The 25105-nt window shown below is 32.3% G+C and overlaps 3 protein-coding genes across 10 annotated transcripts in view; 2 read left to right on the forward strand and 1 right to left on the reverse strand.

Moving 5' to 3' along the window:
- The window catches only part of LOC123706491 (whirlin), a 68520-nt gene extending 64009 nt beyond the window's left edge, over nt 1-4511 (forward strand). For all 6 annotated transcript variants that reach the window (XM_045655798.1, XM_045655803.1, XM_045655804.1 and 3 more), the window contains 3 exons: nt 833-1102; nt 1838-1978; nt 2149-4511. In XM_045655798.1, coding sequence (XP_045511754.1) covers nt 833-1102; nt 1838-1978; nt 2149-2229 — 492 coding nt within the window. In that variant the 3' untranslated portion in view covers nt 2230-4511. The remainder of the gene's footprint in view (nt 1-832; nt 1103-1837; nt 1979-2148) is intronic.
- A 9615-nt stretch (nt 4512-14126) lies between these two features.
- LOC123706493 (cytochrome b5-like) lies at nt 14127-16109 on the forward strand. Its single transcript, XM_045655805.1, has 3 exons — nt 14127-14344; nt 14873-15274; nt 15478-16109. Exons 2-3 carry the CDS (start codon nt 14990-14992, stop codon nt 15661-15663), a joined length of 471 nt encoding a protein of 156 aa, XP_045511761.1. The 5' UTR covers nt 14127-14344; nt 14873-14989; the 3' UTR covers nt 15664-16109.
- A 91-nt stretch (nt 16110-16200) lies between these two features.
- Nucleotides 16201-24358, reverse strand: LOC123706494 (metallophosphoesterase 1-like). 3 transcript variants are annotated; one of them, XM_045655807.1, is made up of 8 exons: nt 24105-24358; nt 23820-24012; nt 23593-23734; nt 23205-23371; nt 22643-22725; nt 21019-21306; nt 20424-20566; nt 16201-16541 (listed from the first exon to the last, which is right to left on the reverse strand). In XM_045655807.1, exons 1-8 carry the CDS (start codon nt 24225-24227, stop codon nt 16523-16525), a joined length of 1158 nt encoding a protein of 385 aa, XP_045511763.1. In that variant the 5' UTR covers nt 24228-24358; the 3' UTR covers nt 16201-16522. The 3 variants fall into 3 exon arrangements, with proteins under 3 accessions (XP_045511763.1, XP_045511762.1, XP_045511764.1); XM_045655806.1 differs by having other exon boundaries at nt 24099-24358; XM_045655808.1 differs by having other exon boundaries at nt 23820-24028; nt 24105-24211.
- Nucleotides 24359-25105: the final 747 nt, after the last annotated feature.

Here is a 25105-nt window from a genome sequence, read left to right on the forward strand (position 1 = left end):
GTTTTACGCACATTTATTTCCATTTCGGTTATTTTTCATTTCGTCTGTCTTTTTTGTTAGCCTGTAGAGATGGATGAGAGTAATATTGTGCATGAAACAGTTTTGTAGCTATCGTCTATTCGACCGGATATTTCGAAAATATTTAGATCGGCTATACTTCTAAAATATTTCGCGATTGTGACGAACGGCCAATTGAAATTAATGCATGGATTTTAATTTGAGTTTCAGATTTGATTTTGTTTATATCGTTTTATAAATGGTCAATGCTACTCTTTATTTATTTTTTTTATTTGCTGCGCAATTTTCATTTCCTAAATCGGCTCTGTTCCTATATAAATATGCTAATTGGTTTAAAGACTCCTCATGAAACCAAAACCGACACTTGTATAATACGTTTGTACCACGCCACCGAGTGATCGAAAAGCATGATTATATGCCTCCAGCTCACATCTCACTTACAGCTTCTCGATACATTCAACATACGGACCATTTACATTCCTGTAACTGAGAGGCACAAGGTCTTTGTGAATAAGTCCAGATAACTCAGGAGAACTCCTACCCTCTGCCACCCAGCTACACTATCCTATATTAGAGCACAAAGTTGTTTTAGAGGCTGAAGATTTTGCTGTTAGAGTAGCGTCACAGTTTAGTATGAATGTTGTATATAGTATGTATTAGGAAGTTTCATTTAGTTAGAAAGTAAGTACTCTTGTGAATATTTTAAAGAAGTTTTAGAAGTTACTGTTGAAGCCTCAATCAAGTAATTCTTACATATTTGTTAGTCATGTGTACATTTATTTCCTTTGTGTATAAATTTCTTATCTTTTAACAGGAACTAGCACACAAATTATCGCGTAGTTTCGACATGAAAGAAGAGGGAGGTGCATTGTTAGAAGATCGGGGAGGCATACGAAGGCACCAATCTATGCAACGATTACAACACGGGGAAGGCCAAGGGGATGAGAGTCGTTCTGCAAGAGTCGTGCCAGACCATCATGGGAATCTACACATTACTGTCAAGAAGACTAAACCAATCCTGGGTATTGCTATTGAAGGCGGGGCGAACACTAAACATCCGCTACCGAGGATCATTAATATTCATGTAAGTAAATTTTCAAAATAATACAAATCTAGATAATATCTTGTGCATAAATTAGAACAACAGGAAAGAAAATCTATTTCCATAATCTTAAACTTCGAAAACAACAAAGTTAACATTTTTAAGATGAGAATTATGGGAGATTGACCAGAATAATGTCCCTGTTTTAGTTTCTAAAACTTCAACTAACTTATATCATGAAACTTATTCATTAGCATTATGATGAGTTTATAATCCCGATTAATGTATTTTCAATGAAAAGAAGACCTTTTCAATTTTTTGTAATGCCTCCTCCACACTACTCGCGAAGTTGAACGAGGATAGACGAATAGAATAATGTAGAGAGGCACTTCGGCTTACTTCGTCCAACTTTACCTCGCCTCGGCCGACTTCCGTTTGTTGTCGGTTTTTGCGCCCGAGTCAAAGGGCACGAAGTTACCTGAAGTTCGTTCTGAATATGAACGTATGCGCTCCTCGCGAAGTTGAACGAGTGTGTAGTGTAGCACCGCGGACTTCAGTCAACTTCGGCCGAGTACTTCGCCGAGGAACTTCGCGAGTAGTGTGGAGGAGGCATAAGATGGATTACCCATTCTGTAAATGATTTTAATTTCGTTAAAACTTACTTTCTTCAGGCTTCATTTAAGAATGTTCCTGCAATTCGCAAATTATAAAGTTCTTAAAGTCAGTAACACTGCGCGTCACAATTCCCAAGCTATATTTTAATGATTGAAATTCAAGGAGCACGGTTCAGCGTACGAGGCGGGCGGCTTGGAAGTGGGTCAATTAATACTCGCGGTGGACGGACATCGCGTCGAGGGAATGCAGCATCAGGAAGTGGCCAGGCTTATAGCCGAATCGTTTGCGCAGAGAGATAAACCAGTTAGTAAATTTGATGATAATATAATGTTTACTTCTGTGTTACTTTACGTAAAGTGTTTTAAATATATTTGATTGTGAGCAGTCCAATCTACAAGAAATAATATAAAATATAGAAAATCAGATTAAAATACACCCTATAACTTTAATCATACAAAATTTCTCTCTTTCAGGAAATCGAGTTTCTAGTTGTGGAGGCAAAAAAATCGAACCTTGAACCAAAGCCAACCGCACTAATATTTCTGGAGGCCTAACATCTACTGTCCCTCCCCGCCAGCGACCCGCCGGCCGCGCTGGGCAGCGCGACGCCGGGGGTCGACCTCACCGCGCACACCACGGAATAGCCAACTCCAACCTGCGCTGCCACATGCTCTTCTAAACGGGATACTGACTCTATACGCGCCTGCGTCTTTTTTCAGAGCAATTATTGCGACGTGAAACTCCAGTGTCGCCAAACGAATACTAAGAAAATAACAATTGCTCGATTATCACGACAGGCGCTTAGTCAGTATACGTTCGCTCTACGAACTCAATCCGAATGAATGAATGAAATTAGACGTGCAACGGACTGAAATGAGAAAGTCACGCAGGTTCTGTGAAGGCTTATACAAAATTAATGGCACAAGGGAGGCGAATAAATATATCAAAAATTAATATGAAAAAATTACTCACAAAGCATACCTACTGCCCAATAAATCGGTTCTCGAAATGAATCGTCCCACTTCTCCACCGGGATTTTATGGGTAGTCAAACAAATTTTGGAAATTGTTTTCTAGAATATAGGAATTACCAATTTTACCAGTAGTGGTGACTGAATTTTATAACAATGTTCTACTTTTACTAAAACATCATAAATTAATCTAAAACATTTTAAATAAACTCATAAATTCACGAGTAAAATTCGCAGGTAGGTTTGTTCGATACATCAAGATTAAACGAATAGAACTAGAATGTAAAGTCGCGACGATAACATAGTTTTGCTAACATAGATTGGCATTGGTGCTACGGGTAACTGATCATCATTAATATTATTTTTAACATTCGATCGCTTTCAAATTAGCATCACTAAAGTTACTTTAGAGCTTCGCGTACATTTCATTAAAGATTTCGCGTCATCCATGTGCCATCAACGTTGCATCGAGTACTATTTAATACGCGGGTCATCTCATCCCAGGTCGTTGTATCGACGGTAGACTTAGATAGGCCCTAGAGCATCATCACGACAGCGGTAGAGCAGAGCTTGTAGCACGCGGCGCTCACTGAGCAAGCTGTTTGCAATAACGATCAACATCAACATCAACAATCGACTGACACAATACTTTTCACCGAAATCAATGAAGAATGCCAATGATGACATATAATATGTTACAGTATTAATAATGAAACCCTAATAAAAGTGATAACATAAAATTTCCCACCATCCTCAATTATTATAGACCAGTTTGCTTGGTAAAGAAAACATAGGAGCGCCTAGCATGTCATTCCACAAGGTAGTTAAGCGGTGAGTTTAGGAGGTTATGGCGGAGAGGGATTTAGCCCACTCTTTTATTTAATGTATACAAATAGATAATTAATTGGTGTGTGCAATATAAATTTTATGTTAGATGTTAGTTATTAATGACCCTGTGTCAGTTTTATGTCAGTCCTAATCGATAGATTTCAGTAAAGATAAAAAAAACATGGCTATTAGTTGCTTTGCTTTTGAGTAAAATGCAATAGCTGAAATTACATTCAGTCCTTTCAATAACTAAAGGTCAAAAACCTTATCAGCGGATAGCAACAATATGGGCGTATTGTAAAAGGTGATATTATGAAAGTAATGATGAAGAGACTGAATGGAAATTTTCTTTCGTTTCTCAATTGTATTCGGCTATGGAAAATAATATTAATCAGTCATTGTCGTTCTCGCTGAAGCTTGTAATCGATGTACATGTGTAGATAATGAATTGTCACTACTATATAACCCACAAATGTACCTATTTAATACATAAGTGTTGTAACCAGTCATATTTAATGTTTTATCTGAGATGCATTTAAATTGTAAATATATATATAATGTGCTCGTTCAATATTACATAAGCTGTAAATACGAGTAACTGTAAAATAATTATATATTTATTATATTTCAAGTTAGTGCCAAAAGCATACAATCCTTCAAAACTATGTATTGTACAGTACCTATAATAGACAAATGCAGTTTTCTATTCCGAAATTATAGACCGCTATTTCACAAGATACGCTTTTTAATATTAGGATTTGTATAATTAGCTATGTAAATTAACAAAATATAAACGGCATATTTATAATTTATTTTTAAAATATATTTTATTGTAAAAATAATATTATCCATTAAGAAATTGCATGTTCTATTCATAATATATGTATAGCTTTTAGATCATTTGAAACCATCAAAACTTAACTTTAATTTGAAAATTAAAAAAAAAATGTTATATTTTATCATTCGGACGGTTATCTTTTCAAATTGATGTACTCAATTAACTAAAAAATCTATGATAATTATTAATTACTTATAATAATCTAAGCATTAGTTTCTAATTTTTGTTTATTGGTATGAATAGAGAAGAATTTATATTTATTCATTAAAATACTTACGTAGTTTGTGTCATTATATTACAATATTAAGTGTTTGTATTATCTAATTCTTTGCTTTGATATCAATTAAATATTTTAGGAAATTGGTATGTTATATTTTATAAAGATTAAAGTACTTTAAAGTATTCGCGACAAATGTCAATTCATTTAACAAAGCAATGTTAAAATATATTTTAGTGCCTATTTAATAGGTTATATTAGTTTAGCCATAACAAAATATGATATACGTATAATAAAGCATATAACAATCACAATTTTATTTGTCGTCTTGTCCACAGTATAAAAACAAAATGAATCCATAGTGCAGACTGTTACATTAATTCCCAAGTCACTTGCACAAGATATTATTATGAAGCTGCCTTAACCGTTGTGCTAGGTATATTAATTAATAACAAATATGACAAATAATTATTTTAATAGAAAAGAATTATCTATATTTTCATTTACACACAACTCGTAACCAGTGTTAAAGTATTTAAATTCTAAATGCATTAAACGCTTTCCAATGATGTTTTTTTTGTATCTCGATTTTTATTGCTTGTCCAGCAAATTCCTATCTATTCTATACCGTCCATTTATTTTTCCTTAGTTGACCTAATTAATGTGATTATTGTGTATAATATAAGGACTTAGCTCCTGAACGTTTTTAAACTTAATTAGGTTAAATACAATTACCTATACTTCGCGCTGGCATTATGTTGGAAAGATCTATATTGTAGTTCGTTGTTAAGTTTGCCGTTGATAACAAAAATATATTGTTACCTAGATAATAATTGTTTTGTTTTATTTATTTCCTGTGCCTACACGAAACCTATAAAAAACATTGTGTATTAGATTCAAAACTGAGATTTTATAACAGTAGCACACTTGTTAACTGCAATATGGCTTGTTGGCATTAGGTTAGGTTATGGTTAGATATATGAGGAGAATTCGTTGATGAAATAAATGTCCATATAAATTTATAAATGTCCATAATGCCACTGATTATAAATGTTATCGTAAGAAGTAAACGAAGCCAGTATGTACATATTCTATAATTAAATACAAAGAGGATAATAAAGAGCTACTTTTAAGCGTTAACAAAGCTGTACAGTGTACATTATTACAGTCGGTTGAAATATCTGTATTAAACAATGTTATAAACAATAATTTGTTTATACGCAATAATACATAAATCATTTTACTTTCTTATAGCAACTATCTTGATTTATTGCATTGTGTTGAGTGTAGTTAAGTGTCGCTAAGGTTTTCAATTCCAAAAATATAGTCTGTAGGTATGACATTATCATACTTAGTAAGAACAAAGTTGTTCCAAAACTTATGAATCATGAGACAAAAGAAAGTGTTAATTTACTTGCATACTGAAATGTATCTTTGGCACAGCAATGTAATTTAGTTGTAACGTTAAATATTTAAAAAGAAATGAAAAACATTCGACGTCAAATGACGCCACATCATTTTATCAGGGAAACGAAATTACCAAAACATTTATTGTTTTGGAATAATTGTGTAAACATAAAACAATCAAGATAAACTAAGTACGAGTATAAGGGGCGGGGATTTTATGGATTTAATTTCCATTACCCCTTTTTCATATATTTAGACGATACTTTATTGAAGTAAAACTTCTTTAAGCGCGTTGAGAGTAAAATTTCAAGGTCATGGCAACACAGAAGTTTTATTTCTGACACGTGTGCTCAATACAAACGCTCTTTTTCTACAAGCAGGTGTGTGTGCAAGTTTTACAACTATTAATGAAAATCATAGAGACAGCCTTTCATAGATTCTTCATATTTTCTAAATTCATCTATTAATTGAGTTTAAAGTTAACAATAAAACTTATAATTCATTGTTAAATTATGTTGATTATTTCATTGCTTTATACCATTTACTAGGTGGAGGGTATCCCGAAACTTACAAGGATCCCATGCGTATGTTGAAAATTCCTATTTCCAATAAAAAATCACCTAATATCTTACTTCATTATTATCTGAGAATCGATACAAAATGGGAAAACGAAACGAGCAAATGAAATTGGAAAACCCATTTATTAGTAATATCTTTTTCATTAGGTAAATCAATTTTTTTTCCTATTATACAGGGTGTCCCACTACTGGTATACTAAGCGCGAAGGGACTTGTAGTTTTGCATACGCCGATCACGCAATAAATCCTTAAACAACAAAATTACATCAAAAATTTATTGCTAAATTTTTCCTGAAAATCCATGTTTTCTTCTCTAGCTTCGCGCAGCCGGCATATTATACCGATTCAAATTATTTATTCTTCCTTTTACAATAGGTCATAAACTAATTTGTGATTAAAACACTCCTATGTATTATTTTTTCCTCAACTTGACTTTACCTTATACTTAATTGATTTTAAGTCAAGAAACCTTTACAACCAACACAACCCAACTAACTATAGGCAGTATAAGTACCTATATCAGGTAGATAAATGAATTAGCATAAATAATTGCAACAAAACATATACGGGCACATTATAAAAACAAATATTATTTCGTGATAAATTGTATTTTCTTCAAAGTAGTCCTTGCTCGGTTGTTTAAAAAAATCTAAGATAGATAAAGTTCAAGACAAGACGGTTTAGTAACAAATGGAATATAATAGAGCAGTCCTCTAGAGACTAGAGTAAACTCTACAATACAAAAAACCGTAAAGTAAATCTACTGTATTCGTTAAACGTATCTGGAAGTAGAATCCTGTTATTAATTTAAATTTAAAACAAGATACTACAAATACATTTTTCTCGAATAACCAATTCGTTTAGGTAGGTAACAGATATAAAAGTACATTTTTGTATTCACGAGTTCACAGTTCGCAATTTATCGTTTAATTGCAAAAATAACAATTAATATGCAAGTATTTGGTACGTGATAGTAATTTAATTCAAATGTTGTTCAAAATGACATTAATTAAAACAAAAGATAGGCCGATAAAATTAACAAAAACAGATTGATTTCACGAAGGTAAAGTAGGCTTTATCTCCCATTATCATGAGGTAGCATGTGGCAGTCAACCTTAAGCATCATATCATATTGAATTGACCAATAGCAATTGTTAAACTTATCTAAGTGTAAACACATTTTTTTATCACATAACTTTATTCCATAATCGGAGGAAAACTTAGCGTCACTACATTCTTTAATCAGTAAACATGTTTTTATGAAGCACTCTTAAAATTACGAGTTATCGTCCATCTTGTTATTATTTAATCTCATGGGGGATTCAATGACCTCACTTAATTCATACGATATTGTTTACTTAATTGTGATTTGTTTTTGTTATTAAGGTGGAATAATTTTTCCATTATAATAAACATTTATTGTAGTAATATCTAATATTGATTTAATATAATACAGGGTGTCTCAAAAGAAAGTTTATATTTTGTGGATGAATAAAAAAAAAAGTAAGCGGTGTATTATTGAAAAAATGTTTATTTATTATTATTAAAGTGTATAATATGGGAATTTATTTCTTAAAAATAATATCGTCCAAATGCAGTCCATTGCGTTCACGGCACTCATTTAATCGAACAGTAAAATTACAGTATTTATGACAGCTCGGCAGGTAGACACAGTGATGGCTGCCATTTCGTGCTGGATATTTTCTTTTAAATGCTCTAGAGAAGTTGGTTTGTTGGCATACACTTTAGATTTAAGATACCCCCACAAGAAATTGTCAAGAATAGAAATTAGTGAGGAATTATTGGCCCTTACACTACTTACACTAAATTTAGAGCGATGGTAGACGAGTTTTTAGTGCCTGCACTGCAAAACTTTCCTGGCTATAACCAGAGAACATGGTTGCAGCAAGACGGAGCTACATCACATACATCCAATATGTCTTTACCTCGAATTCATGAAATTTTTCCGGGAAAATCGATCTCTAGGAGAGGTGATATAAATTGGCCTCCACGCAGCCCTGATTTAACTCCGATGGACATTTTCTTGTGGGGGTATCTTAAATCTAAAGTGTATGCCAAAAAACCAACTTCTCTAGTGCATTTAAAAGAAAATATCCGACACGAAATGGCAGCCATCACTGTGTCTACCTGCCGAATTGTCATAAATAATTTTAGTGTTCGATTAAATGAGTGCCGTGAACGCAATGGACTGCATTTGGACGATATTATTTTTAAGAAATAAATTCCCATATTATGCACTTTAATAATTAATAAACATTTTTTCAATACACCGCTTACTTTTTTTTTATTCATCCACAAAATATAAACTTTCTTTTGAGACACCCTGTATAATGACTATATATTTGCTCAGCAATAGTTACTGTGTGAGATCTCAATAAAATTATAATTCACTACTATGCCATGACTATGATAAAAGTATAACTGGTAATCTACGCTATATTCTCGAGATATATGGCTGAAACTCGATGGACTGAAACCATCATTAGTTTCTTCACGCAAAAATTATCTGTGTCTGTGAGTTTTTTGGGTTAATCTCAGAAACAGCTGAATCGATTTCAGCGCACTTTACACTTGTATTCATCTTCAATTAAAATTTTAGAGTTACCTAATCATTTTTTTTTATTAAATAAATGTTATCCCTACGTGGATGTGATAGCGGGCTGGAGCAAAAACAAAAATAATTGTTCCGTCATACAAAATATAAACGATTAGAGTTAATTAACGATGAAATGCAATAACATATGAATTATCAGAGTCTGATAACGTGAGATCTTGGGTTTGTACGGGTTTACATAACTTTCTATTTATGTTAGTATAAAACACGCAACGCGCACGAAGGTGGGACAGCGTCACGGATCACGTTAGACGCCGAGACACTTGCATCAGCCGGACGGAATGCCTGCGTTTGCGATTCGGCTTCCGATTCTAACTTTACATGCGTTAGCTAAAATACTATGACCTCATTATAAACATGACAATACACAAGCTTTCCATTACATCGCCTATTGTTCTTCTAAAATATTTCCTATCGAACTCAGCTCATGTAAAAATTTAAATTTAATCAAACACGTGAGAAAACTAGGTCAAGTCAGTTAAGGCACTGACGAACATTTTCATTCATTAGTAGCAGCCGTTTGATCTAGTTCGACAATTAATACGAAATATAGCTCATGTTTCTTATTTAATCCTCGTTACATTGTTTAGACATTTAAGCAATTTAATCATGTGCAAGACTTGCATTAATAGTGTTCAAATGAGAGGTTAATTATTCCAAATAATAATTAAAGACATAGCCACGCTTGTCGACGATCAACTTGTTTCTTGACCTCTAAACGCATATTACGTGTAGCGTTATCTTGCACTAACTCGATCCAGATCACATTTGAACTGATCACCGCGTAAATATTGTTTATTATTTATCGGTATTCAAGGCCAACCTATCCACCAAATCACCAAACATACTCTATTTTCTATTACTGCGCTCTAGCTATCTATCTGAGCTACTTATTATATGATTATCAAAGCGAAAATAAACAATACCTATTACATTTGTGAGGATAATACAATATACTCACGACTAATACTAATTAATTATTGATGAGTTTTCTTGTCGGGGATTTACGTTTGTTGGCACGCCTCATATCTCGAGACAGATTGAGGTAGTTCATAATTTTATCAAAGTCTCAAGGTCAATCGACTAATCCAACTTTTTACGAATACCGCAATTATGGTTAGTAATATATAGATGTATCCTAAAGTTATTTAGTAGATTCAATATTGAAAGCACTACTAAAAGTTATAACGGACTGATCTGGAAATGCCCCAGAGCGAGTATCTAACGTCTATTTCATTTATGATCCTTTAAATAGCTGGTTGTCCTTGCTGTCTACTATTATCTACTGAAAATAAAAAAATAAAATAAAAATACATAAGTTCTTGACTTTTAATCGACTTTTAGGCACGTGTACTATTTCTTTAACGGTTGTTGCTACTACAAGTGTCTATTAAGTTCTTACCCCATGTCCACTCACCTTATAAATTTGAAAATGGCTAACATTAAACATTTTTACACAAGATAAATTCACGAAGCTTATCATGTCTAATAGTTTCTTACTGCCAACCTTAATACGGTTTTCTAAAATATTAAAAGCCATTCGATGCAATTATTACTTGAATTGAACCTGGCTAAATTAATTTAGAGTAATACTTAATCAAACGGCAATGGCAATGGCCAATCGAGCACGTGTTAGATATTAAAACCAGCACTTGAGTTGAACCAACTAAATCAAGTTCTACGCTGCTAAGTAATTTTTTCTATCGCTCAGCTATAAGACCCATACCATTTGACCCCATCCAGCTAAATCTTGTAAACGCTATCACGAGGTTTAATTATGAGCAGATAAATAATTATTATCTCTAAATAAAACGCATAAATGATGGTATTTTGTAATACAAACTCCTTTGGGAACGAGCTTTAACTAGTATTATTTTGAAGATTCAGTCGAGGCATATACAGTGTGTAGCAAACTGAGTTAAGCATATTAACACGAGTATAGATATAGAGCATATACGAGTTAATTTTTAATGTATTACGCGTTTTCAATACATTTTGGCAAAAAGTAGGCCACCGCACCCTTCTCAAGCGCAATCAGTGTCATAGTGATATCATATAGACTATACACTATACAGTATGTTATCACTTTACGTACGTCAAGAGATAGGTCCAGTGACCCATTAGTCAAAACATTTTACTTCCTACGCTGCAACCTCCTAAAAACTCATGTATCCTTAATTCTACCACTATTATTGCCGAATAACGCACATAATACATACACATAAACATTATAAAGTAGAAAGCATATTGTGCAACATTAAAGCTTAGGTACTTTACTCGCGTTAAGGTAAAAGACAGACCATTATGTTGAACAATCTTTAAGTATAAAGACGAAAAGTCTTTCATCGTAAAATTAATTGTTTTTATTTTTTCCAGAAATAGGTATATCAAAGAAAAATCACTGACGTAAACAATCAATGACGTCTTTTTTGTTACTACATAATATTTGTCTGTGTGACGAGATAAAATAATTTATATGCAAGCAAAACAGCTTGATGGCTTGTTTTTGAAGTAGGCGCTATATTATAAACAATATACCTACACAATTACACATATCATTTGAATCATTGAATGGAATATTAGGTAATCGATTATATTATACCGATAAATAAAATACGGTGTTTCCCAATTCCCAAATAAAATAGCAAACATAATATATTATATAGGTTAATATAAATAAACCTTTTATAAAATATCGATAACTGCGCAATTCGTACAGTAATTTCGGAGGAATGTTACATCATATTATTTTGCCATAGGAAATTTACGCGAAAAAATATTAGATTAAAATACTATATTTGCAACAAATAATACGTCTTCCGTATGAATCCGGTTTAGCTCAAGATAATACAATAGCTAAAAGTTAATATTTTTAAACAGAATAAACAAAAAATTCAGAATCCTAAACGAATGCAAAATTAATGCATCATACATACCTACATATTTATGTACAAAATTTTGAACTGCTTCTTTAAAAAATATATATACGCACAATTTTAATAATAATTTGTAAAAAGTATGTACATGTACAAGGTGAATGAATACTTTTATCGTACTCCGTCTTATCATTCCGGAAATAGACAGCTGCTTTAATTAAAAGATTTAACTTTTACAGCCAAAAATCTTTACGATACAGTGGTGTATAAAATAATTTTAAACTTCTAAATCTCAAAAGAGCGAGCTTATTTGTAAGACTTTCGAATACTATTTGTATTTACTCAGTAATCAACTAATCAGTATCAAGAAAGTGTGGGAAAAATGGAGCGAATAGCGATAAATATCTTTGTTGTAGATGTGACGTTCAACGTACGTAAATACTGGGGTATATTCGGGAAAACAATTTATCAAACAACTTGGCAAAATACATCAATCATCTTGAAAGTTAATCATAATATGTTATCATTCTAATATTATGCGAGTTCATTCAACGCTATACGTCACCAACTCGACTGATCACAAACCTATGTTACCAAAACATTATAATATTATGTATTTAAAATAAAATAAAATTGTCCAATTGCTCAAATATTATATTAAAATTAATGTCAGAGGACCACTATGATTTTTTTAGTTCCGCATGTGTACATATCTTAAGATACTAAAGGTATAACCAGTCTTGTATTTTAGAGTATGACATTTTATTATTAGGGTAACTTTACGAGTAAAGTTGGATTAGTTACGTTTTAAGGTAAAGAAAGGAAATTTTAAAGCACTTTAATTTTATTCCTAAAATGACGAATTCCAAGTTAAAACACAAAACTTAAAGTTGTGATGCATTTTACCCTACAATTTGAATTTTGAAATAAATGTATCCTAAATTTATCAAACAAAAAAGTAGAGATAAGTTCATAGGTATAAAATTAAAATTTAATTCATTTTAAATTTGTATCTTCAAATCAACGTTATTTAATAGATATAAAAGTCTCTTATTGATTTATAAACGAGCTATTAAGGTATATTCCACGAACATATACCTAAACATTATTTTTAAATTGAATGAAAGAAAATTATAAAATACTAGGTATCCGCCCGCGGCTTCGCCCGCGCAGTCAAAGAAAAACCCGCATAGTTCCCGTTCCCGTGGGATTTTCGGGATTGCGTCATTTTCCCGGGATAAAAAGTATCCTATGATATTAGTATGGATTCTTAAATAGTCGAGTGAAAAGTCTCTGAAACATGATCGTCAAAGTATACCGACGCTTGGTGCATTAAAAAAATGATAATCAATCAATTTGCATACGCTTCCGAAACTCAATTGTAATATTACATCATATTATTTCATCAACAGGTATTTTTTGTTGGATGCTATATTTACGAGTTTTTATATATTATGTTTTATGTATCTGTTATTGTTATTGTTTTTACTGAATTATATCTAGGTACTACGATATTTAGTTGCCTAATCCAATAAAATCAAATAGTACCACTGATAGAAATTATACGTAACTGGAATAAGCTTAATTTGTATAACCCATTACAAAAATCCAAAAATAACTTTCATGTCCTGATCGAAAGTAACGACAACCACATTACAAGATTCAAAAATAATTTTCTCAATATTGTGGACGAAAATAACCACAACATAGCGGTAACAGCCTTCAAGTGTGTTAAGTAACGGACCCCCGAATACAAACGAAAAAAAAATAATTAGACCGAAGGGCTTAATATTTGAATAAAAAGGAACCACCTGAACGGAATAACCTGAACACCTCTAGATGCTCCAATTGACCTGAACATTTTTTTTTTATCTTTTGACATTTGCCGAAAAAATCGTTCCAAACCAAAAAAAAAATACAGACTAACATAAAACCTTGTTGTTTTTGGAAGTTGCTGAAAATTGAAAAAATCGCAGGTTGGCATCGCATGTATGCGTATCGCAGCAGCACGCCGCAGCCGGCGCAAGCCGCCTCACCGATTACATCAGACCCCGGCGCGTGCCCAGCGAACCGCCAACTATATAAATATCGCGACGCGGCTACCCAATTCATTCACCAATTGAATGTTATAGATGATCAATCGATATTAGCTTGTGGCAATGATCTACGCTCTCATGCATTTACCTGAATTATTTAATCTCAATCTTGTTTACGATCAGTGGTGGCATAGTGATAATTGTTGTGACAGTAATTCTCCGGACTTCGAACATCAGCAGAGATAACGCATATATCTGCGATTATACGCATTGATTATTATAAGGTAAATATTTTGCCATTACATATATACTTTTCATTAAGTCAGTGTAAACTTAAAGTTATAAATTTATGTTGATAAGTAACTTATTTTCGATGATGAATCTAAATAACATAAAATAATTTTTTATACTTTTTGTGAATTTTATTCTAAAAAATAATTTCAATAATCAAAACTAAATATTTAATATTTTGCAGGTCGCATACAAGTGACCCTTAGTTATCTTTAAAGCCTATAAATTGCGTCAACAATTGTTCGCGATATGATTTCGACTATCGCAGCAAAGTAATTCGTTAAATTGAGATGATAACTTAAAACTTCCAGTATATTGAACTTACAAAAATGTTATACTAATGATGACTAAATATCTGGAAACAACATTTGAAGATATTCAAAAAATATTCAGATCGAATTAATTTTTAAGTAATTTCAATAATAACACAAATACTGTGAAAAAATTAAACAGCCAATATTTTTAATAAAGTTTGAAATTTTATAAATTAAATTTTAATAAATTGTGTTTATTTGTTTCAGTTGTAAGAAGAGTTTCATAAAAAAAATAAACGTCTTTAAGAAACTATAATCACTTGAAAAGTGAAAAGAAGATTACGAATTACCTTTACTTAAAAGTATAAAGACAAAAGAAGCACGATGACGTCTGTACAAACGCCACCCGAAGTGAATATGGGTGCGATTGATATAAAACCAGACTCTAATGACTTCGATATGATGGCGTTAACCATGGCAGCCTTACGACTAGTTAACCCATGGAGTGTAGAGGCGAAACCAAAATGGTCAGACAGAATAGAGCCAGGCACCCCCGAGGCGAAAGACCGAGTCATTTCACTCGCTGAAGTCTCTCTACACGACACCACGCAAGACTGCTGGGTCGTTATCTACGACCGCGTCTACGATATATCAACATTCCTCGACGAGGTTAGCATCAATTTAACATACATTATTATTTTTTTGTTTAGATTTCTAATATAATAAAAATGAATTCCCAAATATACATCAATTTTAGTATGCCAAAGGATTAAAATTTATGGTTAAAATTTACTATTATTTATAGTAGTCGAAGATGAAAGCAATAAATAATGTACTTGCCATCAATATCTAACCGAGAATTTTATTTTTAGCATCCTGGTGGCGCTGATATAATGTTGGAGTATGCCGGCCGAGATGCGAGCACTGCCTTCAGAAGTTCAGGGCATTCGAAAATAGCCACCAAGGCTCTGGACAGATTCCTCGTGGGAGAGTTGCCCATGCATGAACGCATGTACCGACGCCCCGGAGGAATGCGGCTTAGTGATATCCCCGAATAAACAATATCACATAGAACATGAACATTATCTGCTATATGCTTTATTATAGTGAACGTTATTTAGGGTTCTTGTACGCAAGAGCCCGCTAAGTGTTAATGTGCTCGTTGATAATAAGTTATTTTTCGCTAGGTCATAACGGCCTAAGATATTAGTGTAATAACCTTAAAAGCTAAATTATTATTATTGTAGATGTGAATATTGAGTTAACCTCGCTGATTGTGGCGACATAAGTTTTGATAAGCGTGTGGAGAGACTTTTTAGAAGTATTAACTAGGAAGTTTTTCAATGTTCACAAATGATTGTATCCTTTGTGCATTTAAATAGATTAGTTGTAAGGCTCACTACAGTATTAAACTGAGTATATATTTTTGCTTGATACTATAAAGTATGTGGCACAAGTTCCTATTATTATTTCTAGTACTTTACAATAAACGTTTTCTACTGATTACGATTCTTTAATTATCTTTATTTCCGAACCTCTGACGATACCCTGTTTATCTGACATAGTCGACTGCGTGATTTAATAGAAATAAGTCATGGATAATATGTTAAGTTTTATTTCGTAAACTTACATGACGTAAAGCTGCATTTTGATTTTCCTTAATAAGATAAAGCTAAACAATATAATATAAACAAATATATTGGTTTTTCAAAAAAATAACATATAATAACATTTCACTCAATAAAATTACCGGCATGTATTTTGGACGTGTTATGAATTATGATCAATATTGATAAATAGTTAAAATAACATGATTTTCTTTAAAATATACATTATAATTATGTACATTAGACTTGAGAGCTTGAATTGGAAGTAATATAAGCATTATACCTTGTAAACATCCAGTATATTTTCTGTTCATACTTTCTTATCCGACCTGAAACAAAAAAGGAAACTATATATTTTGTGGCCTTTTTTAATATGGCATTAAATCTATAGAAGGTTAAACTAATTACTGAAATTATTGATAAATTCCTACTAATTAACCTTAAGTAGATAATCATCTAGGGTACATCTTATTATTATTGTAGAAGTATCTAAACACCAGCAATTACTTGTTAATCCTAAACACCTGATAAAGCTAAATTACCAGATCCAATAATAATAATAATGTTAATCTCATGTATCTCATGTACTTTAAAGCATGCGAAGTAATCGGAAAGATACAATTAGTTTATTTGATCATGAAACATAACTCAGATCATGTATACCGATTTCACCTCTTTATATCTGTCAAAATTATGCATCGCTTTGCTGTGTTTAACCGTATTTTAATCCTATTATTTTATTTATTTATTTAAACTCTTCATCTTGCTGCCAAAATACAAACAAGAAAACAAAGCTTATTAAGAATAACAGCACAGAAGGCTGCTTTATCACCTGTGATTTTACCTATGTAAATGTAGGTACCTAAGTATTTGGTTCAAATTTTATTATTTTTTGTTTTTTTTATTTTGTATTATTTTTTGAGGCAGGTTGAAGTGATATTTTTCGTCAAAAGTTTTTTTTTCGATTTAAATAAAATATGACAACTCTGTAACGCTTCCCACAAAGTACCTATGACTACTAGAAGGTGATTCACGCTCATTGTATTATTTCTTGTAAAATTACCAGACAGTTCGGCCACTGGATTTCCTCCAAGAGTTTAATTGTATTTGATGAGATTTTTATTCCCCTCTCATGATTTATATTTTAATTACATTTAATAAAATGGACGTTCAAACTTCATTTAGATAAAAGTAGGCAGTTTACTTTGTTGGCACCACTATATATACCTATTAATTTTAAATATACAGGTGTCCGGCATCTTAATTAGGTACCTATATCAAGGGTTCATATACCTAAGAAAACGTTCATGACATTCAACAACCTAACGATACTTTTATCATAATGAATGCATTTGTTTAGTCTCTGGGGGAAAAACACATTATAACTCCACATTTATTCTAAAGAATTTTTTAAGCTATTGCATAGCTTCTATCGCGGGCCTTGAGCGCGGGGACCGAATCCAGAAATTCCGTAACGAAAAAAACCTCACGCTCCCCACTCCGACGGGCACGGAGGTGTGGCTTGAAGACATGCAATAGCTTTACCGCGGCAGTCCACGAGTGCCACACGTCTTTTTTTTATTCGCTTTTCAGCAAGACCTACCGCAACTAATGCTAACGTGGTAAGTTACGTACCTACGTGTGATAATGTAGTAATTACTGCATTCAACTGCATGCGAGATAAGAATCTAAAATACTTTTAATAAACTAAAATTTTGAGATGTAAGTTTTAGGATATTGTTTCAATAATTCAATTTAAAAAGTTATTAATTAATAATTATATGAAAAAGTACCTATCTATTAACAAATAAAATGATAAGAAGGCCAATATGTCTTCTCATCCAAGCATCACGTGTAGATTTCATGGTTGTACGGCTTTCGAAAACCACTCTATGTGTGGTCTTAATCTAAAACGTTTGCACTTTTAAATATCATAAACATATTGCATGATCTAGATAAAAGTGACAGAAGGTGTGGTGGAAATCCGGTTTCACAAGACTAAAGTACAGGTAATGTGTATTTTATATACGTTTTCCTCAAGGATATCAATCTTCGCAGGAACTATAGAGTTATAGACTACTTGTTTTTATAAAGTTTAAAACTTATTTGGAGTAATTGTTTCATCATCAGCGAGCACATACCCCTCGCTGTTCTTCGTAAACACTAAACCAGCCTGCTAGAGAAGGATTGTGACAAAAAATATTTATTTTTATTAATTACATCATTCTTCTCATAAAAAAAATACGTAAAACCGAACGGCTTAATATGTATGTATTGCAAGTCACGGAGAAGCCGCGTAAACGAAGCAAAAGATTACAATACATATTTGTCATCATATTGTTATTTTACTTAATCATCCGATTTAATAGTTGTGTCTCTCAACTGTGCACGGATTTCACCTCCGACCTGCACGTAACTGGCCAACCCGTAGATAGCTTATCAGCTAATTCTACAAAGCTATTAACGGAAAAAATAAAATTTAATTTGAAATCACCTTTGCTATTACTTCGGTACTTGTTAACTTTCTGTAACGTATTTATACACTTCAATATGCTAATATATGCTATATTTACCATTCTCTTTAGGTTATTTCAGTACCTGATCCATAAAATGCATAAAAACTTCTCGTTCGATTTTATCTTTAAAATCTCTGACAAAAATAAAATAGATAAATAAGAGACATAAATAGCCTTCTTAAATAAATGAATCATTTTTATCCCCTATTTTGAAATCAAATACATTTTTATTTTGGATATATTTCATATCTAATATTATATTTTTGTTGACATATGTTGTCCTGGGTTAGAGTGGTTTAAGTCCGTTTATTTGAACTTAGATCCGCGATCCCACCTCGACCGCTGAAAAGGGCTCGACTGAACACAGTGGAATTCAGTCGGTTCTCTGCGCACTGAGTAATGGAAATTCGTAACAATAATAAAGTTTAGTAATAATTGTTTCTCTAGTACTTATTTCAAGAACATAAATAATAAATCTATTTATATTTCTTTCATTTTCGTTACTTGTAGAGTAAAAAGATACCTAATAATATTATGTACCTACATAATGTGATTTTTAACTTCCAAGTTAGTAACACCACATTCAAAAATCAATCTATCAGTTCGCGACATTTTTTGTCCATTGTAATTCCGCAATTTTAAAACTAGTAGGTATTTACCACATAAAAAAATCGCGAGTTGGTTTCAATAAACTTGTTATAACTTATACAATAACAATAGTCGTAAAATCTTTAATTTATAAAGCTTATTATTCAAATTTTAAATTAATAGTATTAATCCGTTTATCACACTTCGCGGCTAAACCATAGCACCGATTTCGATGATAATTTGAATTATAATTTTCGAGAAATAGGTAGTATTCAATAATAGGCTACTTGTTTTTAATCAACCCCATAATTATGCAAAGCCTAAATAACTTTTATTTGCATTTATCACTTTGCTGAATTAATAGAAGTACAAATTTAATTTCACTTTTTTTTTTTTTTTACTTTCATATTTGTTGAAATTGTTAAACTAATTTAGAAAGCCGAAAGGTAGACGATGTCTAGATGAAATCGTTAAAGTTATGTAACTTAATGCCTAATAATATTGAACAAGCACTTATTAAACGGAAAAATAATAATTGGATATTTATGATTAATTGTTTTTTTATTACATCAATTCTATCACCAAATAATTTCATAGCGACGCAGACAAAATCAATTAGCGCAAGCGGCTAAGTTTAGGATCAAAATATCTGAAAAATATTTTCCAAATAGGTATTATGTAACGATAATATTCTATCGTTTTCCATTTATAAATGTATATGTTTGAGACATAAATGGAATGAATGAATAAAATATTAATGAATGTAGATATGTACATTTATTTCCGACACAAGGCACACACACAATTAATATTCGTACCTGAATCGGACGTATGTACCTAAATGATTTTTAGTTCCATACCTATGTATCAGGTAAGTGCGGATGTGGGGTTAATTTCTAAAAATTGTGAACACCAGAACCGTGATTTGAAGGATCATTAAAGATTTGATAATAAATAATAATATAATTTTTATTTCAATCACTACTTACGTATTAATTATATGTTTGGATGTACCCTGATTCAGAATTACTCAGATGCACCTTACGCATATTTTATAGTTTTTTTTTTCAGTACAACCATGTATTATAAGCTAATAAAACTACTTACATATGCCTAAAAGACTTCCGCCTCCAACACCAGCGTACATACGCAGCTAGTATCAACAGGAGTATCACGGCCGTGACCTGTATCGTGGATTCTTGCGGCAACTCGCACTTGGCCACTCTCACCTCGCCCGGGGTTACGGTCAGCTGTAATACATACCGTGTGTGTTACAACCGCGACCCTTGGTTTGGACCTTGTTGAATAGGTTATGTTACATTGCTTTTGATGAGTTAAAAACAGGAATTCTAAAGCTGATATCAATCGTAAAACTTGCAACTAAATAAAAATAAATAAATAACTGTACCGATGGTAGATAATAATTAAACTGGCAAAAAAGGAACGTTCGAAGACATTTTTGTATTGTCTTTGAACGTTCCTTTTGTTTTCCTAATTTAAATTCCTAGAATTCGTGGTTTTAATATTTCTCATTTTTCACATTAATATTTCCTGAACTAACTAGTAACGTTTTAAATAAAAAAACTATTTTAATAAAAATTAAAAGAAATATCTAGCAGAATAAATACCCAAACTTAATTTGTGATATGGGGTCTTAATTATATTTCAAAGTTCATCAGATACAAAACACAAACAGACTAACCAAATAGTACTTAGGGTCCAATCGATTCCTCCAGGAAAAGGACGGCACGGTGTATTCAATGAACTCTATCTTATGATCAGGGCGTGGTACGAAGCTGTGTCGCACCAAACAGCTGTGGTGTGTGTGTGCACCAAACACCACACGAGGCAACAAGCTCTCTATTAAATATTCCGTCGATTCCTTGGATAAACAATCCCAACGCTCCTCGAATAGATTATTCCTCAGAGGTAAGGGCGCTGCGTCGGGCTCTGTGCAAATACTATCTGATTCCCTGTACAGCGGGTAATGCTGAAATGCATTATTCATTCACCTTTATCCGCATATAACGTAACAAGCAAGGATTATTTATTTCGATATCACTTTAAAGTTACTGTTAGCAACTCTAAATGTAAATCGCACAATAAATTGAAACTTCTTACAGCGGCCGTACACGGGCGCCTCGAGCATTTAACGGCTGAGCGATGTACACGTTTGAAAAAATATTACTTAAATTAAAAATGTACAAAAAAATTTCCATGCCTTCACAAAAACCAAATAATTTAGAAATCACTCCTTCGATATTGAGACGAAATGTAAGAAACGACAATTTTACATACCTACGTATATCGACGATAGATTTTTTTATAAATTATTTTCTAATTTTATAATTTTTGTATCCTATTTTCATGTTTTAATTTTGTGTTTAATTATTTTTTTTCTTCTTTCTATCATCCTATGACCTATCTTAAAAATGCATCGATATTATATTAAACTATGCATCATCTATTAGGCCGCTAGATGACCTCAAATGTCAATGATAATAATCAATCATTGAGATCCGATTTCACCGACAAGATACTTAACCGACGATTAAACAAAACATCTGTATAGCATATTATCAATTTATAAATGTGAACTTTAATTATTATGTAATAGGAAAATCAGGTCGAAAACCGGCCAAGTTATAATAAGTGCCATTTATGTATATTTTTAACTTAACGAAAATAAATATAAAGTTCATGTTTTGGTTGCTTTTTTTGTTTACATTGATGCACAGAGACTACCCCATATTAAGCCTTAAAAAAACATTTTAAATATTTATACTTTTATAGTGATGTTTGAAGTTATTTATAGTAGATATAATTGTACCTACTGTACATTGCATTCGTACATGAAATTGAAAGAAGTACAAAACACTTAACATTGAAGCTTTTCGTATGGTTTTAATTTTTAACCAGTGGCCCGAAAAATTCTAAGCAGACTATTGAACTTTATTTTCCGCTCGCGAGTTTGCTCTGTACCTACCTATCATACTCAGTGACTAGTTCTAAAAAAGATGGTTTCGTTTTGCGAATAGCGAGGCAAAAAACGATTGTGTAAATGCAGTTTTATAGAAAGCATGAAAAAAGTAATCTATAGGTACTAATATGTATTATAAAGAGGAAAGGTTTGTAATTATATGTATGGTTTTCACGCATAAACTACTGGACCGATTTTGATGAAATTTGGCACAGATAATCTTTAGACCCTGAGAAAGAACATAGGCTACCTTTTATTGCGAAATATGTACCACGGGCGAAGCCGGGGCGGACCGCTAGTTTCACTTAAAAATATTAATACATTATAATTATAATTACATACATACTTGCATCAATATTGGCCTACTGTACTTGGGCACTTTAGCTTTTCCTTTACAAAGTGCTGATCCACTGCTGCATTTTAATACATCTAAAAATAACATTCAAATTTCAATGTCATTGACCTCAATTCAATATTGATAAATGACATCAGAAACACATATTATGTTCGTCATATCTATTATATGATATTAATTTACCATTAACTTATCTTTGAATTTCATAATAATATATTATATGGCAGTAATAATGATTCAAAAATAATCCCTGACCTGCCTCAATTAAAAAATGTTAAACTTTACTAAATTAAATTATTATTACACCACCATTAAGTGTACCATTCATTTGTTCACATATGATTAGTTTCAAAAGTATAACTTGTAAATTAATAAAATAAAAACATTGCACATTGTTAGCAGTATAGATTCTGCATTTAACTGCTTAGCTTTGGATAAATCGGAATAGTTGAAAGTTGTAGTTACAAACATGTACATCCAGATGACAAAAGTAAACATTTCATTTGCATATTGTACATTACACAATTATTAAACTACATTCATAAATACCTACCAGAAATTCTGTTAATCTCTGCTACAGCCCTGGAACAGAGAGTGCATCCATCACCCTCCATAGCCATAGAATTTATCAAAACAAAGTGATTTCCCCGGACACTTACTAAACTCACGGGTGGAGCATTTAATTTGTCCTCAAATCTTTTTGCCAAGTGTGGAGTTATCCTAGAAATAATTTTCAAATAGAAATGTATATAAAGTAGTAGTACTAGCACATACATATATGCTCATGCCAATATAAGAAAACGTAATTAAGCAAATAATTTATAGATGGGCTGTACAATCTAGTATGCATTAGGTCAAACAGATGCTATAAGCTCTGTGCAAGTTTTGTGTGTGGTTATTTAAAAAAGAAGTGCAATAGTAATAATTATATTTATCATTACATATAATGAAAACCAATATCATGATTTCCAACAACTGTATACATAGTGGTACCCTCAGGTGTTGCAAATAAATTATGAAACCTCTCCACATACTCATTGAACTCATTTTGTGAGCACCATTTACCTTCATCAAATAAATCACCTGAAAAAGTTTGTATAATTCAGTGCCTGCTTTATAATGATAATAAAAATAATTTATATATTAAATTGTATTTTTTTATAGATACCTAAAACAAATACTAATTCTGGTCTGTGAAGAGTCATGGCTGTTTGAAATGCACGGTGCATTTGCCACTCTCTTCTCCACTTATCTAACCAATGACCATTGCGAGAACCTAACATATGAATATCTGCAATAACGAGGGCATACACTGGTTCCACATCTTTGGCATGTTTTTTTTCGAGTTTCGGCCAAACACACTGAAAAATGTATCAACTTTAAATGAAATACATAATGAATGATGATACTGTAAGGTAAAGTATATGGTGTTAGATTCTGAGCATACCTGTACCTGTGATACATAATAAATAAGATATTCACAATAAATGTAGATGAAAAGCAAACCAAAAATAATTCGCGGAAATATTTTTCTTCTAAGAAGACAAACACGCCTACTTAAATATATTAGACCCATTATTAAATTATGTATACAATAGTTTCATTTACTTAGATCATCATTATGGATCTGGTTATTTAGTTGAGTTAAGCTTAGACAAAATAAAAGTGTTCGTTTTTCAAAATCCAAATAAATATTTTAGTGTCAAATTACCCGCTGATAGGACTTTTTATTTTTTTACCGTACTCGGTAATACCAGTTAAAAAAATCATATGCAAGTAAGGCCGCGTATCCATCTGTACGGAAACTTCCGCAAGAAATGTCCGACAGTCTGTCTGACAGCAGCTTGCAAGTCTACTTGCAGGTGGAAATGCGGAATTAGACTTGCAAGCTGCTCTCAGACAGACTGTCGGACATTTCTTGCAGATGGAAACGCGGCCTAAGTTCTACTGTCGCATAACTAAAAAAAGAAAGAAAAAAAAAGAAAAAAGAAAGATTTTTTAGCGAATGGCATACTAAAATATTATTTAGTGGGTACCAAGAAGCTTGTATCTAATACACTGGAGACCTCAGTATGAACACTAACCTGTCACAAGAAAATATGACCTTGAATGACGCCTGTATGTTCCTTCATCCCTTTCACACCAACTTGCCAAGTTAGGTGTGAAAGGGACAAAAACATACAGGGGTCATTCAAGGTCATACCTTCCCGTGACAAGTCAACGTTCATAGTGCAATCTCCAGTGTATTAGATATAAGCTTCTTGGTGGGTACCTAAACTTCTAGGAATATTGTATTTAGGAAAGTGATAGTCAAAGGACGTGCATAGGACCACACACAGGACCACCATGTCACATGTGATAGGACCTTTGGCTATCCAAGGTCCTATCACATGGTGGACAGCTGATTATCAATGTCATTTGCATAATAATTATTGACAGATGACAGCAGATAGT

Source organism: Colias croceus, chromosome 3, assembly GCF_905220415.1.
Source record: "Colias croceus chromosome 3, ilColCroc2.1".
In the NCBI taxonomy this organism is placed as follows: Eukaryota; Metazoa; Arthropoda; class Insecta; order Lepidoptera; family Pieridae; genus Colias; species Colias croceus.

What these genes read in the sequence shown, in the direction of transcription:
- LOC123706494 (XM_045655806.1), bottom strand. Translation starts at nt 24,227, where the DNA reads ATGGGTCTAATATATTTAAGTAGGCGTGTTTGTCTTCTTAGAAGAAAA. An exon ending in ATTATGTATCACAGGTACAG is followed by an intron (nt 24,013 to 24,098) that starts GTATGCTCAGAA and finishes TACATTTTTCAG; the next exon opens with TGTGTTTGGCCGAAACTCGA. An exon ending in TGGACCCTAAGTACTATTTG is followed by an intron (nt 20,567 to 21,018) that starts GTTAGTCTGTTT and finishes TATGTATTACAG; the next exon opens with CTGACCGTAACCCCGGGCGA.
- LOC123706493 (XM_045655805.1), top strand. Translation starts at nt 14,990, where the DNA reads ATGACGTCTGTACAAACGCCACCCGAAGTGAATATGGGTGCGATTGAT. An exon ending in TATCAACATTCCTCGACGAG is followed by an intron (nt 15,275 to 15,477) that starts GTTAGCATCAAT and finishes TTTTATTTTTAG; the next exon opens with CATCCTGGTGGCGCTGATAT.